The sequence below is a fragment of the Dromaius novaehollandiae genome, chromosome 24, assembly GCF_036370855.1.
Source record: "Dromaius novaehollandiae isolate bDroNov1 chromosome 24, bDroNov1.hap1, whole genome shotgun sequence".
NCBI lineage: Eukaryota > Metazoa > Chordata > Aves > Casuariiformes > Dromaiidae > Dromaius > Dromaius novaehollandiae.
The window spans coordinates 4,052,549-4,070,404 of NC_088121.1; the positions used below are offsets into that span (position 1 = coordinate 4,052,549).

Genomic DNA, 17,856 nt, shown 5'->3' on the forward strand with positions numbered 1-17,856 from the left:
TGTCTCTCTCTCTCTGGGCCAAATTGCCCCTACCTCGTGTGCATATTATTGGAAAAGGAGCTGGAAACAGTGCATGCTTGCACTTGCTAGGTTTTGTCATTGCCCCTTCATGGAAAAAAAAAAGGGGGGGGGGAGGGGAGGGGTCGGTTTTCTTAGGAAGACTAGAGCTGCTATCCACTGGCTTGGCAGATTTCAGAAGAACCAGCCAGGCAGGGAGCTCTGTGCTTTTTATATTGCTTTGGAGCTGTGCTTATGTGGGTTGTTCTGATGGTTGCTCTTAGGTACTTCCCTCCACCATACAAAGAAGCAGAGTTCCAGAAACAGGATGTTGTAGAGAGAGGCCATCCTACATCTTACTACTGCAAGGAATATGATGGCTGCTAGAATGTTAGGATGTTAGAAAAGGACAATGTTTAAGGGGTGACCTGGAGCTTTGCCTCAAAGTTTAACTGGAGCACAATTTCTTTGAACTGTAGGTGAGCCCTGAGCCAAACGTCCTCCCAAAATAGCTTTCTGCTGTAGAGTATATTCTTTCTTGCACAGGCTAGCTCTGTATATTGTTAAGGTGAAATAGTCTTTCACACGTTGGAAATGAATGGACTGTTATTGACAGAATGCATATAGCAAGGCTCTTTGTAGAATAGCAAGAGTATAAGCTGTTATGGAGGTCAACAAGCTGTTGGATGTGATATGTAGATAAATCTAAAGAGCATGTTTAGCACCTGTGTGAGACTGGGAGATCGAGACCACAGGACCTTCAAAAAGGTCTCTGTGACAGCAGGTGGCTCCTAGTTCCTGGCTCTAATTGTTTCAAATTCATAATACTGTATACTCAGTAGGTCTTCCATTAGTTACTACAGTGAAGACATGGTTCCACTGTTCTCTTTTCAAGGCATCTGATTACTGCTAGACTCCAGGAAACAGACTACTTGTTTAGTGTGGATGGATGATTGAACACCAGGTCCTATCTCTAGGGAGGCCATGATACAATTTTGCTGTTTCACATACATCTGTTATTGCCTTAGCTGCTTGCCCTGCTTATTCTATTTTTATTTTGCTACTATTTAGGTCTTTGGAAGTCATCGCTGGTCTGGAAAGTAACAGCAAAATCTTCACTGTCTATGTGCATGGCTTACTGCAGCTGCAGGTAAGCTTCCACAGATTGGAAATCAATGTGCTAGTTTGATTGTCATGAACAGAGTATGGCAGGACGTGGAGTGCTTTACTGTCATGGCTGAATTTTCACCGGGAGGCAGGGAAAGTTTTTATTAACCTCCTTTCTAAGGTTAAAGAGGTTAAATGACTTGCCTGGGGTTACTAGAGAGAATCTGTGATAGGGACAGGAACAAAAGACAGACTTCCCTGTTGCACATTCTTGTCTTAAACCACAGTAGCAATGCTCCCTCTAAGAAATGACAATAAATATTTTCTCTCTCAAATCTCCATTCAGATGTCCTGCCCTGTACTGTCAAGAGGGGCATCATATTATGCATTCATATAAGGGAATCTGAAACAGAGATGGTCACCTGGCTGCAATCACCCAGAGAAAGCCTGGTGCAGTAAGGACCTAGTTGAGTAATAAACCCAGAGCACAATTTCACTACAGAAGGTTTCCTCCACCAAGTGAAATCCCCAGTGCTGCAATGAAAATGATTGATCTGATCCCCAGGAATCACAAAAAAAGGACAGGAGACTCCTATGCTCAGCTCATGGTACTGAAATGCTTTTATTTCTCATATTACACTGGGCTGAACTGTCAGGTTTTTTTCTTTCCCTTTTGTTCTCTCTGTGCAGGCTGGTCAGTACACCTCCATATTTGTGGACAACAGTGCGGGAGCTCCCATCACCATTCAGAATGGATCAGATTTCATGGGCATGTTAATGGGTGTGTAACATTAACATGTGCAGCAGTGTAGCAGGGAAGAATATGAATTAGAGCCTTGCAGTATATATTTGACTGAAGAAATGTTTACTTTGACCTTTGAGGACTGCTTCCTGTAACTTGTTGGCATCTTTTTAAACACAGCGAAGAACCTTTTCTTTTGCAGACACTTTAGCTTGCTTTCAGGGATTTTTCAAGGTGCACACCAGTTCATCATAAAAATATACTTTTATAATTCAGAAACAAACTCTATACTATTCAACTTGTGCTTCACCAGATGCTCACTGAACAATACACTGAAGTTTGGAATTTGTTACTTTATAACTTTGTCACAATAACACTTGTAATCAACATGTCTTTGGCATTGATTTTTGGGGTGTTTGAGTTTGTAAATGAAGGATTCAGAGGAGAAGTAAAGTAGGGGCTATATTCTGTGTGTTGTGGAGGAAGGAGATAAGGATTTGCCAGGAAAACTGTTTTTTCATACAATTGGAAAAGATACAGGTACTCTGTCTTACTCAAACTTGGATATACCTGGCAAGAGGCATGCTGAATACTCAGACAATGCCCACTTTGCAGGTGTGAATGCAAGGCCTGAACTCTTTGATTGTGGTTCTTTACATCTAAGTATTTCCTTGATCTGTTGATGAAACTGAATATTTTGTTGCCTGCATAGTTTTGTTTTTATGAAGGGAAAAGACCAACCAGACAAGGGCACCAGTTCTAGCGTGATCAGCATGTATTCTTATGTTTCAGTAAGATGTAAATTTGGTTTTGGCCATATATTCATTTAAAAATGTGTCAATTTACACTAGAACCAAAAGGCAGGCAAAGACAGTGAGACTAGCAGCCTCAGATCAGATACGTCACCTGTTTATGGTGCTTGTTTGACTGCATTGAAATAATGAATGAAAACTTACGATGAGGCTTACTTCCACTGGGTGGTCAGGGTCATATAAAGTCTATCTGAGCTCTGCTTGGAGGTTGTAAGTGCTGTCAAAGACCCTCTGAAAGCCAACTTGAAGGTAATGAATGTGTTCTGGGTTTGTACAAGTCTCAGTTTGCGAATATAGGCATGCAAAATTGATCCTCAAAAGCAGCTTTCCATGTAGCACCAGACTATAAACTCATCTTAATAAAGTCAAAAGATACTGACATTTCATGTGTCAGTCAGGATGTTGCCCAAGATGTGGTTAACAATTCTGCAATTAAAAGCAAACAAACCAACCCACTCATTTCATGTACCTCTGTAGCTTTTCGCTTTACACTTGGCCCTTCTTTTGATGCAACTTAAATAAGGAAATGTCTGGATAACAATCCGATAAATAGGTCATAGCAAGGCCAAAAGTGGAGTCCAGATACTTGATCCTGAATGTCCGTGGTGAATAGGAGATATCCATTGTATAATGTTGTAACTTTTGACGATCTGCTGCAATATCTTCATGCAATGAAAACAGAGACTGCTGGGGAACACCAGGAGGCATGCAAGATGGTCATCCGTTGCTGTGTCTGTAGGTCAAGATGATCAATATATGCTGTTTCTACAAGCTCCAGTAATACTGCTGTTGAGGTCAGTGCACAAAGATGCCTTATTTCAAGAGCTGTGGAAAAATCTGCTGTAAAACAGACATGGCCAAAACTGCTTTTTTCATCTCTATTCTAAATACCTGGAGACAGATCTTTTAGGGAGAACTAAATAGTGTTTTCGCTTTGCTAAGAATGTATTACAATGGTACCTAATGGAAGAGAGGAGAGAGTAGCAGGAATAATCTAATGGTGCTATTCTATACACATGTGAATTCATCCTTCTAGTCAATAGAATGAAATCGTTCTAACTGGATTGGTGTGATTCTCTAAAATATACAGCTGTCAAGGTGTATATTACCCTGTATTATTTCTTGCTTCACAATACATGTTAGCAATTCCTATGGACTTTTTTTTGTAGCATGTTTTGGGAAGAATGCAATTCTAAGCATAAGCTGTGGTACTCCCCTGGCAAATGGAATCCACACCCATGGAAAGGCATAGCGAGTAGCCACAGTAACGATTTTGGGGCTTCAGAAAGCACACAACACACATGAATATCACTAATTCTATCAACAAAGGTTGGTTGTTTACATTGGGTTTTGATGAAGTAGGTGTAGTCAGGGCAAGTGCCCTATATCCAAACATGTATTACTCTACTGTACTTTATATTGTGTGAATATTTGTAATAAATTGGGCTGTTTCATATATGACTTACAGCAACAAAATCAGTGTGTTGTGACATTCAGTGTATATTGTTACACCTATGGGCTTTTTTGAACAAACTCTCACTGTTCTTGGTAAATCAGAGTTAAAATATTTATTTTGTTGTAGAACTAAAAGTGTTTGTCTGACTTTGTTTTGGGATTTATGACCTTCCCCTGCCATCTCCCTGCCCCCGCCCCGCCTTATATTTTACCCTTATGCACTTCTTAGGAAGAGATGAATTGTTCTGCCTTTATTTATATAAGGGCTGCTGTCTTGACAGGTGTGTCCCCAGTGTGCTAGAGGCTGTCTAAATGCATAGTCAGTCAGTCCTGAGGATCACAAAGCCTAAACAGTGAAGGCTTAAGTTTTCCTTGAAAGAGGGAGTGATTTGCTTGTGGACACCATCAGAGACATAGTAGAGCTAAGTCCTGATACCTCTTGGCATGTTCTTTTCTCTAAGCCACGTTGCCTTTCTAAGGCAGAGTTTGGGTCTGACTCAGGACAGACTCAGTCTAACAATGTTTGGAAAAGAAGCCAAATTAGCAGAAGAAATGACATTGTCTCTTTTGAGTTTGTCCTGAGTTCGCCACCAACAGTGGAAAGCTTGTGGGGTTTTGATCAGCTCTTTTTACCCTCAATGCAAGAAGAGTCATTACTTAAGAAATTTTCCTGTGCATCAGCGTAAGACTCTCTGAGCTCTGAATGCCACCAGACTGCATCTCTCTTGTATCCTGAGGCTTTACCAGCAGTCAACTGAGATTGTCCTTCCAGTAGTAAGATGATGGTGAGATGCAACAAAGTGCTCTGAAGCAAGCTGGGACTGCCCTCCAGATGTGTACAAAACTCTTGAACAGTATGGACCTAGGTGACAACAAAAGCCTCCTGGCTGGGCTGTGGCTAGGACATGTGCTCTGCTAGGCTTCAGTGCTGTTTGGAGACTGAGGAGATCAATAGTGTGAGAAGCAGTGTTTCAATGCTCCTCTGTTTGTGGTCATAAAATTTATAGTCCAAAGAAACATGAGAGCTCAGGAAGACTTGAGTTCAATGTAAGGAACTTGTTTATAACAAAATAAAACTCATGTGCTGGAGCTTATAGTGTAATGGCTAAGTGTGTTAATCCCACCTGAAGGGAATGGAGGAGATCTCTGGCAGGCAAGAGGGAGAAATCTGAAAGAGGCACAAATTAAACAGCTCTTTTTGAGAAGTCAGCATCTTCAGCCTGACCTTTATATGTCTGATCTGTGAAAAGTCCCTCAGAGAGGAGAGTTTGGTTTGGATCACTAAGGAGTGGTAGGGAGGCTGGATTTAGCAATGAAGAGAGTTACGAGAGTAAAAGCAAGTAAGCAGATTAGTGAAAAAATGTTTTGTCCATGTATCCCTGCCACTAGAAGAGCAGCACCGAGGGACTCCAGCCAAGATGGGATCAAGTAGCCTGTTGGGAGATATACTTACAGGAGTAAAGCATGGCTGAGCTGCTGCATACCCTCCTCACAGTCTTCCCTCTGAATTCATGCCTTTAAAGAATATTTTGTATTTCCCATTAAGGACTGCAAGTCCTACAGCACAACATGATTATTACCAGGACTGTGCTCATGGCTGAGAGTTGTGCTGGACTGTGATCACATATGAGAGAGAGCTTCTAAGATAATATCTGGGCAAAGCCTGTGTTCTGCTAAAGAAATTGCCTCTAGCATGTTCAGAGGATATCCACATGCTGAAGATGCTGAAGCATTTCTCATTTGGATGATAACTCTCTCCAACTGTCTTTAAGGCAACATTTATTGTGCAGATGTACGTAAGTGGTCCAGCTGGCTTCTCTACTCCATGACTGGAGACTGACTGAAAAATGCCCATCTTCTGCCATACAAAAAGAGACTGTCTACGAAACATAAGCGGAATTTATTTAAAGTTCTTGTCCCATCTTTTTGTACCTTCTTTTTTCTGGCTACTACCTGCATGCTCAGTATTCATCCCTCTGTATGAGCTGAGGTAAGACGACATGATGCGGGCACTGCATCATGTGGAGGTACCTGCAGGTGCTAGTAGAATAGGAAACAAAAACAGTCACTGCTTTATTAAAAAAAAAAAAAAATTCTAAGGAGGTTATGGTTGCATCGTAGACAGTGTTTCAGGGAAAGAGGAAGTAGTGAAAGGACATCTGTGCTTTATCAGAACAAGTTTGCTTCTTAACCTCATCTCTGAGTTCTTTGTGGATATGTTTGCTACAGGAACACCTTCAAAGAATTTTAAAACATGAGTAATTTTTGCTTGCAGTCATAACATAAGAACATTTTCAAAAGGAGTATGCGATATCCCACACAAATCATAAAGCTCTGCTGTCTTCACCATGTTCTTGCTCACTGATCATCCTCCCAAACCCTTCCCCTGCAGTGGCCTCAGTAAACCTTTGTAACAATCTGCATTGAGCTTATTACTCTGTGTGCAGTTCAGAAGCAGAAAAAAATAGTGCAAATCATGACAGTTTTATTGGAGTCAGTGCTCTATGCAGATCTCCCTCAACTGAGGGAGATGTATTCACTATCCAGGGTTCTGAGATTTCTTGCATGAATTCTCCCTACCTGAAAGACCCTTTTGCTTCTAAGATACTGGCACTGAATTTGATGTTCCAGTCACACACTACTCTGAGCTAGACATTCTCATTGTCATATACTGCATCGTCCAGAGCTCTTTCTGGTTGCTACAGTTCCCTCTTACACAGACCATGATGTAAACAGACTGCTTTGCTGCATGGCTTATATTTCAGGAACAATAAACCAAGCCATACTAGGATGAGCAATAACTGCTAATTTCAGTGTCTATTAAAGTGATTATCTTTGCTCATAATTCCTTATTCTAAACAGAGTCCAGCTAAAAGTTTCCAGATTCAGGCTAAAGTTACTTGTTTAGTGAGGTGATAAATATTACAGCCTCATGCTTCTAGGGTGTGCCTCTGCCCTTGCCTCAAAGGTCTAGGCTAGACAATGTTGCTGGCTGGCTTTTTTTAGCTCCCTCAACTTTGGGTGCCCTCACAAAACGTGGTGATAACTGTGGTTTATGAACCTGATGCAGGGCCCACTGAAGCCAGTGGAAAATCTGGCACAAACACCAGCAAGTCATCCCAGAGTGCAGACATTTGGGTCTAGTTCAGGGGTTAAATCTAGGGTTGCTTTCAGGTGTGTTTCTGCTGGCATGGCCACTATGAACTTCATTATATGAGCTTTATGGATAAAAGATTGCTGGATTGTCCTGATACTGCTGCTTTTCACTACTCTCATGCTTACTCCTTTGCTAGCTGGCTTTGAAGGGCATAGTAAACTTCTGAATCAGCTCTTTGCATGCAGATTTTGTAGTGAACTCTCTCCATTTAATTTGCACAGGGCCTTGAAGAAGCCCCTGGATAGGCTACATTAGAGTTAAGTGCTGAGCAGAGCTAACTCCCTAATGCTAGGGCTGTCCAGTCTGCATCCCTATTCCCTCTGCTAGCTGCTTAGGAGAAATAAAAGCAAACTTCTAGGCACTGAGATTCCAGTTGCAGGCAGTCTGTGAGTATTTTCCCTGGCGAGTTGCTGACAGGTTATGAGGTTTTAAGCTCTGTTCAAATTTCAAGTTTTGTAAATGATTTTGATGCCACACTCCAGACTGACTCCAGGGGTATTTATGTTGGATTAGCAGTAGATTGCCTGCCTTTCTTCACTCAATAGAAGAGAGCCCAGCACATGTAAACTCCCCTTGAATGGTGGACTATTAACCTTCAAGCAAAATGATTACTTTGTCTTATAAAACTCGGTTATAAATAGGGACAAGTTATAAACCAGTCCTGAGGATGATGATGAAATCAAACAGAAATAGAAAGCTTCCCAAGCCTTTTCTCTTAGAGGATCCTGCATATACAAGTGAGCAAGAGAGTGTTAGTTAAATGGTTAGTTAGTCTTAAAGGAAAACTCAAGGGTAATATGAAAGCTATTCTGAACTGGTGACTCTAGTAAAAAAGCAGAGTAAAATCAGCCCTATATATGCCTTAATGCTATATGATGTTTATGAATTAATACCATGTACTTTGCCATTGTAACTACCTGCACAGAGAAAGGCTTAACAGGAGGTTTAAAAGGGCTGAGTCTGTTAAGGACCTATAGAAAATTAGCAGGCTGGTAGCCCTGTAAAAATAGAGCTATACACCTGAAAGACCATGAGTCTTTGCTGCTTTGTGCCCTGACCCGCACATATAGAATGAAAGTATTGGACTCTGATTGATTGCCTAACTTATTCTTACTCATTACTCGTTAACTTTTCTTAATACTTATGTTAGGCTGGTATCAAGGAAGACTGAAAGGCCATGGCATTAGGGGATTCAGGTGTACCAAATTTACTGCAGGATAGCCAACTTCCTGCAGTGCTTCTAGGGCCCAGTATTCCCCTAATAAATCACCAGCTGGAATGGATAGATAGGCTCTTACAATAATAGTGCTGATAAGTAGGTGCTGGATCCCTGTGGACTGGAAGAGTTACATCTGCAGGTTAGTCACACAACTTCATTATTTGATGTTTGGAAAGAAGTCTCCTTGTGTTTTTGCTTGAATGTTCTTTATCTCCAAGATATCTTCTGTGCCCTTTGAGGAACAGTGCTTTTCCTTTGTCCTTGGCAGGCAGTTCTGCTTTAAAATAGCCTTGCAGGTTCCCAGACAGCCCTTGGAACAGATAGATTCAGGCTATAAGAATTGGAAGTGCCTCCTTCCTTATGTCTTTGTGAGAAGTTTGGGGCCAGGGGAGTGCTAGAGTATGCTTCATAACTTCATATCTTAAGAATGTAAATGTCTTATCCCCCTTCATTAAGTATTTCTGAAAAATGGAATGGGGAAGGTGGTCTGCCAGCTATGCCAACAATGTCATTCCTTCTTTGCAAAGGCTATAATATTCCAAAATAACTGGTTTATTTATTAAAATTACTTCAGCTCAGCTTGGTGCTGAATTTGTCACATCTTGCAAGGGCTTGGTGCGCAGGAGCCAAATGCAGATCCTTTTAGGATGTCTTTCATTGAAATCCCCAAAATCTCTGTGGAAAATCTGAACTCCAGTCCTGGGATACCTTGGCTGAGTTTTGAGTCCAGGGTAGACTGAATTTAGAGCAAAAGAGCCTAGGCTACCTCCTAGCCCTACTTCTTATTATGTCTCTCTGTGTTATGTGCTTGGTGTTATTTGTCTGTAGACAGGCTGTTCCCACCCTATACTTTTAAGTGGCTTATTCATATTTGATGCAAGACTGTACATATGCAGAACTGCCTTGATATAGTTGCTGTGAGGCAGTTTTCTTGCAGGCCTACTGTGCTGTGTACTTTGTGAGGATGGGCTTTGAGCATCTAGATGAGGGTGGAGCAGGTAGCCAGGAGTACAGGGCAAGGGAGAGGGGATGTGTGATGGAGAGGAGCTTGGCACCGTGAGGGGATGTGTGATGGAGAGGAGCTTGGCACCGTGGTTTAACGAAAGGATGGGAGTTAAAGGTGGAACATGTGAACAGACAGCTTTCCTTGCCTGTCTGTTCATCATAAAACACTACAGCCAGTCAAACCTCTGTTTAATTCCCTGTAGATACTGAAAGGTGTCTTGTCTAAAGCCACCCAACCTACTCCCCCTAGTGACACAAACAGGGTTTACAGAAAAACTGGAGCATTTCAAGACTTCTATGTGGTTTTAGGTTCCTACAACTAGAGAGAGTTATACACCCATTTATTCCATGCTAGGGCTGAAGCAAATATACATAATGATAATACTAGAACTGCATAATAAACTGATTTTTCATGCACACAGTTAAAATTTCTGGCACAGATCCATGGTTCTGTAATTGCCTGAAGAAATAAATCTGCTTGGAGGGGGTAGGGGTGAAGGAAACAATTGTGAAACTCCAGTCGTGCCTTTCCTTCACTTGTGTAATCAGTTAAGCAGTTTATATGGGTACTCCCTATGGAGCTAAAGATGGAAACACTCAACATCTACTTGAAAGTTATGCATGGAGTGCATGGCTCTGCCTTGTAGTGACAGCTCTGTGGGGACTGACCAGTGCAGACCCATGTGTTATTCAGCTGCTTTTGCATGGGTATCTCTGCACATTGTTCCTTTCCTGTGCTGAGTTTCAAGACTGCACTGTGCACAGTGGCATCTGAGCTAACATGCCTGGAAGTATCTCCTCTAGCCTTAGGACTTGGAAAAAATAGTTGCCACACTCCTGTGAAAAATAAGAGAAAGCCAGTGTCACACACAGAACAGTATTCTGTGTTTCCAAGCTTGGAAATAAACTTTATTTCCTTTTTTGTGGATTTTAAGGTTAGAATCTTAAATTTCATTTGAGGAACCTCTATCTCTGTTAGATCTGCTTCTTATTTTAGTTCGTTACTGCAGCATGCTTTTTTTTTCTTTTTTCTTTTTTTTTTTCTTCCTGGCAAATAGTGTTGTTTGCTGTTTGTTTGGGATAAAGATTGTTTGCATGTTTGTCTTTTCACTGGCTTCAGTATTTGTTCCTCTTCTGCTGTTTGCTGTCCCTCTAGCTGTGGCTAGCTTGCGGAGCACTGCGGGGAGCAGATACAGTTTTAACAGCTTCTTGGAAGGGAAGCTCAACAGCAATGCTTTCTTGTGATGGTGGCCCTGGCTTATGTGGTGGAGACAAGACAGTACTTGGAGCATTATCTGGCAGGAGGAAATCGGATAAGAGGTTGTTGTCTTGCTCTATTTATGTAACACTCCTCTTCAACATATGTTTTTTCAGAACTTATTTTCCTGAAGGAGCTGTGAGAAGAGGACTCTGTTGTAGACAGGGTGACGTGGGGAGCTGGATCAGTGCTGGGTTAGTGGGAGGCAGTAAAACAAAGTCCTCTGAACTTGGGGAAGAAAAGGAGCAAGGCTGCATTCTGGGCATCTCTGTCTCTCATTCAGGCACTCAAGACTTGTTTATAAATGCCTGACAACACTTTCTAGTATTTTTCTTATGGCAAAATGTAGGCAATCTCTAACTGAGACAGACATACAACTAAGACCGGGAGCATCCCTCTAGTGGCCTTACTAGTCTGCAGCTCCCACAGGTAGACAAAGGCAGCCTGCTTTTCTGGCTGTGACTCACTGCTCAGGAGAGGGCTCTGGGAGGCAGGCCTCTCTCTTGGATTCACTTGCTGATTCTGCCACTAACTTGTGAACTACTTGGGTCCTAAAACTTAGCTTCTGTACTTCATTTTTCTCTAAGTATAAACTAGGCTTAATGATCGGCACCCAGCTCTTGGGAGTACTAGTTGCTGTTTTAGTTAGCTGGGATGCTTGTGTGGACAGGACACCAGGTTTCAGTACACAGGAGAATATACTTCAATATAGCTCTAAAGGTGAGAAGAGCTTTAAGGACAGTTTTCAGTCATAGAATCTTGGCCAATTTAAATCTCAGGTGTCTCCTTTAACAGGGAACTGAACGTTCGCTCTGTGTGTTTTACACTCGGAATTTAATAAATTTACAGGATGATGTAGCATTGGCAATCTCCCCCCCCCCCCCAAAAAAAAAAAAAAAAAAAATTCTCAAGGGCTGTTGTAATTCTCAAACCCTCTTTTTCCCAGCAAAGGGCACTGAGAGTTGCCAGTAATCTATAAAACAGGAATGACAGTCAATCTAGGGGAAATGATCTCAAACAGTATAAATTATCTCCAACCATGTTTTAGTTCTAAAGTTTTATGAAGTGATAGAGGTTCTGGGGATGTTTTTATAACTGGATGGAGAGTGAGGAACAGAGATCATAAGGGTAGTTGTGTTATTGCCTTTAGGGTTGAGGCCTCGTTGCCAATTAAAAAGGATTGAGAACATGCAAGCATGCATCCACTCAGAATGCATGTTTTGGAGCAAGGGATGGGAAAATCTATGTTTTCTTTCCACCACTGCTGCTGACCTGCCCTCTGACCTTCTTTGCATGTCTCACCCAGTTTAGCCACTAGCTTTTTGGGAAAGGGTCTGTGCCATTTGGTGGGTTAGGTGGGTTACAACATCTGATGTATTAGGGCTATCACAAGGTTAGAGAGTGCTTGGGTTCTAGAGCTCACCTAGGTTGCATTTAAATAACACTTTCTGTTCCTGACAAACCATGAGAGCATATTCTTTGTGAAGAGTGCTAATGCTTTACAGGCATGGATTAACTCCTGTCAACATTGCCACACGTTATGAGAGAGCCAGCTTCATTCCACTGCTGAAGAGAAGGACAGGGAGATTAAATGAATTCAGTGCTTGTGCATAAGGGCACTAATACTGAAGAATCTTGCCTCCTTTCTATTCCAGGAAGGCTGGTGATTCCTTCCCTAAGCCTTTTTGATGAAAATCAAATGGAAATTTGATTGGGAGTGGGGGGAGTGTATGCTCTGAAACCTTTCTGAGTAACACCTGGATAACTTTCACTGTCTTTTTCCATTGTCTTTCTACTTTTGCACTGTCAGAGTTATTCTGCAATCAGAGGTGAGGAAACATTGACCTGCGACTATTTCCAGTTTCTTCCACAGGCAGGAGCTACTGGAAAGGTCATCCCTTTGTTTCTGGTCCTATGCTGCTCTCCTCTGTGGTTTGGATAAGACAGTGTGGCTAAACCATCACCTGGGCTAAACCAGTATCATCCCACTGAAATCAAGAGGCTGTACAGAAGATTTGGTTCCTACAGCAATGGGGTGCTAAGCTAGATCAAAGTGTTTAGTGATCACCTGTTGCTGGTTTCTAGCCTTGTCATTACTTCTAAGTGCAGTGAATCTAGAACTGGAATTTCAGACTTCTGCCTCTTTGATCTTATTCTCTTACATTTGCATGATTAATGACAGAGGCTATTTTTAAAATGCTGTGGTGTCTGACCAATGCAATCCTACAGGCATGTGGAAATCTTTATCTCCTCCCATTGCAGGCCTGTTAACTGACTGGAGAGTTTATTTTCCACTTCACCTTCTCAGAGCAAAGACAGGGTTCATATTATCTCCTGTGTTAAAAGTAACTTGTGCTTTTTATCAGTCAACTATGTATCCTTCACAGGTGAAAAAGAAACAAGAAAGTGTGACATAAAAATCCCCCCCCCCCGCTTTTTTTTTAATAGTAAAATGTATCAGATGACTTATCTGGAGGCTGTTCATTTAACAATAATACACATGCATTAATTAGCAAGTACCTCCATCTGCACATCTTGGCGACTTGCTCATAGCAACAATTACCTTTTGAGGCTGCACCCACCCAAATGTGTTCTAATGGGCTGCTTCACATCACTAATGAACATGGCATGAAATGAGAGGGATGAAGTGCAACAGGTGGGGGAAATGGATGCACATGACACATCTTGTCTTGTATGATGAGGAAACTTCACTCTTGTTGAGGTACTGCTCATTTTTGTCTCAAGAAGGTGTCAATGGGGGCAGGACCTCAAAATAATGCTAATGTTTTACACTGTGAAAGTATCTTTGCAGTCAGCCAACATAAAATTCCTGTTCCATGAGATACTGCTGATAGTGGCCCCTAGAAAACAGCATGCAGGATATGGAACAGAGGATGGAATACAGGGGAGACTTAGTAAGAAACCACCAGAGATTAATATGATTCTGTGATTAATGAAGGGCACAGTTTGTGCCAGGTGTGCTTCCTCCTCCTTCTTCCCATGTCCCCTGCCCTGCCCCAGCACTGTCCACTGGTGTGTTGCCCCTATCACACAATCTGACTGAAGCTACAAATCCAGCTGCCACTGGAGATCCATGCAGCATTGGTGGGTGAAGGCCATTCTTCTATTGCCTGGCCTCTCACTGACCAAGATGAAAAATGGCAATGACCTCTTCATGTGAATTACCAGCAATGGGGAAAATATGCTCTTGATTAAAAAGAGGTGGAGACCATGCTGTAAGAGTAGCCAGGGACTTGGGTCTGTAGATGCAAGAGGAAAGATACTGATATTCTGCAGAAACCAATGAAAGCTGCAAGAAAAACTTAAATCCCTTGGCATTTTATCACGTCCTTAGTGTTCTAATCTCCTGGATGATAGGTACTGCTGACATTTATCAGTGAGGCTTGTTTTCAAGGAGAAGGAGAAACAGAGTTGGCTGATTTCACAAAAGGGCTCACATCACATCACTGAAAAAGACATTGTAATCCTGCAAAAGCAGAAAGGTGGTCTGGTGATGAAAGGGCTGGCTTGGGACCCAGCTGTACTAGTATCACCTGATGTTCACAGGCTCTCTGGAAGGAAGAGAAGTGCAAATCCATCAGGCTCCTCTTGTTTTACTCACAAGCCAACAGCCAGATATTGCAGTGGCAGGAACAGCTGAGACTGCCTGTTACAAGGACCAGCTCTGCAGGTACACTTGCCCACCCTAGAGCTGTGTTTGGGTTTTACTGGTGCAGCACTGACATATATTGTCCCACTAATTGCATGATAGACATTATCAGCATGTCACACACAGGATGTGCCCTCTGAAAGGCGGCAACTTGCCAATTTCTGTTATCATCTCACTAAGCTTTTAGCCCCTCTGGAGCCCTGTGGAAGTCATCTTCATGGATAAATGGCACACAGGAGCATCAGCAGGAACCATTTCACAACAGGAACTGTTAACTCAGGTCTCTGAGCAGGGTTCTTTGAAGGGTGTTGCTTGTTTTTCTTAATGAATGGTAAAATGAGGTACAACTGTTCACTGGGAAAGAAAACATTTGAATGGGGATTAGTTGTGACCTAAATAGCACATGGCTAATGCCAGAAATAAGTAAACTATTGGTGACTGGGTTGTCCCATGGTACCTGGGAAAGGATTTTACCCAGGCATTTTAGGAAGGTGCTTTCTGTGCAAAGAGGCCATACAGAGTGCTCAGAGGTGTTAATTAATCTCCCCCCCATCTCTGCACCAGGGCAAATGTTCCCCTTTCAAAAGACTGGTGCCACAAAGCCACTGGCAGCAGCTAGATGACATTGTGTAGGCAAGAGCAAGAGGGAAGTGAGAAAATCACACACGTGCTAGCTCCTGCAGAACTGGTATTTGTGGAATTGGTATGTATTTACATACTTACACTCTTTCATTTAAAGAAAAGTGTTAGGGAAAGGAGGAGAGACTGTCAGACAGTGCCACTGGACATCTCGGTACTGAATCTCCAGCCACTATGCCTTGCCTTACTAGGGCTCAGTGGGTTACACTCTTCTTTCTTTTCCTCCTGTTTTAACAATTGGGAGCTGGAGCCTTAGGGTATATTACAGAGTGATAGGGATCTTCACTGGTAATACCATTCTGGGCTATGCATGAGGAAGCCATTAGCTTAAGTCTCAATGAACAGTATCTGATAACAGGGGAGGTAAAAGGTGGATGAGTGGGAGAGGAAGCCTATTTGTGACTGCGCCAGGGAACAGCCTCGATACTCACTCCACTTCATAAGATGCAGTGACTGTCTCGGGCCTGAACAAGAAGGGAAAGCAACAGAAAGCTTTCCATGCACTTGGCAGGGATGTGTGAACTGCCATCTGGGTCGTGGGTGACTGCAGCCTGTGTGGGTGTGTTTGAGAACCGAACAATCGGACATACTGGTTTGCACATGCACGTCCACTGAGCCTTGAGGGCTTTCCTTCAGGGAGTGTTGGCCTGCATCATAGTGTTGGGTCTAGAGATATGCACAAATAACTGGTTCTTACCAGGATCTGCACCCTGAGTGCCCCTTGTGCAGGCAAGTGAAACAACAAGCCATCTATTGATGTGGTCTCATGTGGAGGTGGATGGGGTGTTTCAGGAGTCAGGGGTAGCTAATCCAGAGGAAATGGGAAATGGAGCATGAAATGAACCCTTCAGGAAAAAAGTATCTTGTATGTGTGCACTAGAGAGGAGGAGAGGGTGGCAGATGGTGGGATTTGCACAACTGCGGTGAATGCAGTGGTGTGTACCTTGGTATCCTTCCCCGTCCAGCACTGAACCCTGTGTCAGCCCTCTGCCCCATCTCACACACAGCCGCAAGTGGAGTCAAGTGTGTGCAAAGGGAAGGGCATCTTCCCAGAGAGTGTATGGCCCTGAATGCCCATCCCCATCAGAATGGCAAAGGTAGGGATCCTTATGGATCAAGCTGTTGATCCTCTCTTGAAGGAAGGCATAGCTGCTTTACCCTGCCCTTCCAGAGAACCTAGTTCTCCTCCCAAGCTTCCTCACACTCCCTTTCTCTCTCTCTTTCTAAGCTATCACTAATGAGGTTAAGTTCATCTAAATGTTTGCTTTGATTTTTAGCTTTCATAGCTCGGAGCAAAAATAGTAAGATTTAAGAATTCATCCTAAAGGCTTGATGAACCCTGGGCATGTCAAAACAAGGTGTCATCCAAAGTCAGTCTCCTCTCTGCACACTGCTAGTCAGCAGCATTTCAAAATAACACACTGGATATTTGTGGACAAGGCCTCCTACTCACCAGGGGTGTCTGTGGATCTGCTGCCTTTCCTTGTCTGGCTCTGCTTCTGTGGAATGAGATGCAGTTACTGCACATTGTATGCTGCAGAAGCTGGGCTGAGAATTGTATTTTTAGTCCTGATGGCTTGGAAGCCATTGTCATGCTCATGTCTAATACTGGTAGTTCCAAACTGGCTTTGTCTCCACTGGACCATTGAGACTAGCTTCCTCCCTGCATCTGGCCCAGCTAACCTCAAAGATTGCTCGTGTTTCCCCACCTTGTCTTGTGCCCCGGGGAATCACACAGGCATTTGAGGTCCTAAAAAATGTGCTGTTTTGACTCTGAAAATTCTGTGCAAGCATTTGTTAAAGAGACAATGTATTTGTATCAGGACCAAAAGAAGGTGGGGTGGTGGAGGGAATGGGGGGGAAAAAAAACTGTTTCCAATTATAGGCAGATACCTGCTTCCTGAGTCCTTCTACTGCTACTAGCTTTGCCCAGGGAATGCTGCCACAGTTTAATCATCCTAGTGAAACAGCAGTGTGTATCATGGAGCCTGTACAGCTTAGACTGAGAGTCCCTTGTTGTATGTGTCACAGGCCCTACACTGCTGATGCTTCACAGGTTCTCCTTTTGCTTAAGAGGCAAAGAGGAGTTGTGCCCTATCCCTCCTGCTGTGAGCCAGAGTAGAAATCCCTATATGCTGGCCTTGTTCTTGGCATCTGCTGTTGGCCATTCTTGGAGGCACAGAGAACTTGGTCTGACCAGGCATAGCTGTTTTCATGCTGGGGCTTTCACTATAGCAATAATTGGTAGAGCTGGGCTACACTGGCTTTTCCTGGGTATGTGGATTTGTTTCATGTTGTGTGGGCTCCAGCATTGACTAGGGTGTTTCAGTAACTGCTTCCCCTGCTTTTCTGCCTAAAATTTCAGTCTGATGCCATTAATAAATGTGGGAGGCAGGATGCCTGGGGCCAGGTTCTAGTTTGTTTTGTGATTTTTGGGCAGTCCATTTCACTTCTTTTTCTAGATGGCTGGTTACTTTTTTGTCATAGTCTTTTTAAATTATTATTGTATATTTTGCTATTTATTTTATTATATGCATAAGTTGCTTGCTTTTACCTGGCTGCTTCTTTTCATAAAATCTGTAGGAACTGAATATATCTGAAACCTTTGCATTGTTGTCAGATTTGGTTAGTATATAATACATACAGAGGTCACAGGCATGATTGCATAGATATTATTTCATTAAGAAATCAGCAAATCATTGCTCAAACAGCTCTGAGTGACTGCTGTCTCTTATCACCATATCTAAATATGAGCCATGTGGAAAAAGGCAGCATTGACTGACTCCTGTGTAACA

At 42.7% G+C, this 17,856-nt stretch overlaps 1 protein-coding gene across 1 annotated transcript in view; it reads left to right on the forward strand.

Annotated features, from left to right (window-relative positions):
- C1QTNF12 (C1q and TNF related 12) overlaps positions 1 to 4,137 on the forward strand; it is a 28,911-nt gene extending 24,774 nt beyond the window's left edge. The window contains exons 7-8 of the mRNA XM_064525496.1: positions 1,069 to 1,147; positions 1,795 to 4,137. Coding sequence (XP_064381566.1) covers positions 1,069 to 1,147; positions 1,795 to 1,893 — 178 coding nt within the window. The 3' untranslated portion in view covers positions 1,894 to 4,137. The remainder of the gene's footprint in view (positions 1 to 1,068; positions 1,148 to 1,794) is intronic.
- The last annotated feature ends 13,719 nt before the right edge of the window (positions 4,138 to 17,856 follow it).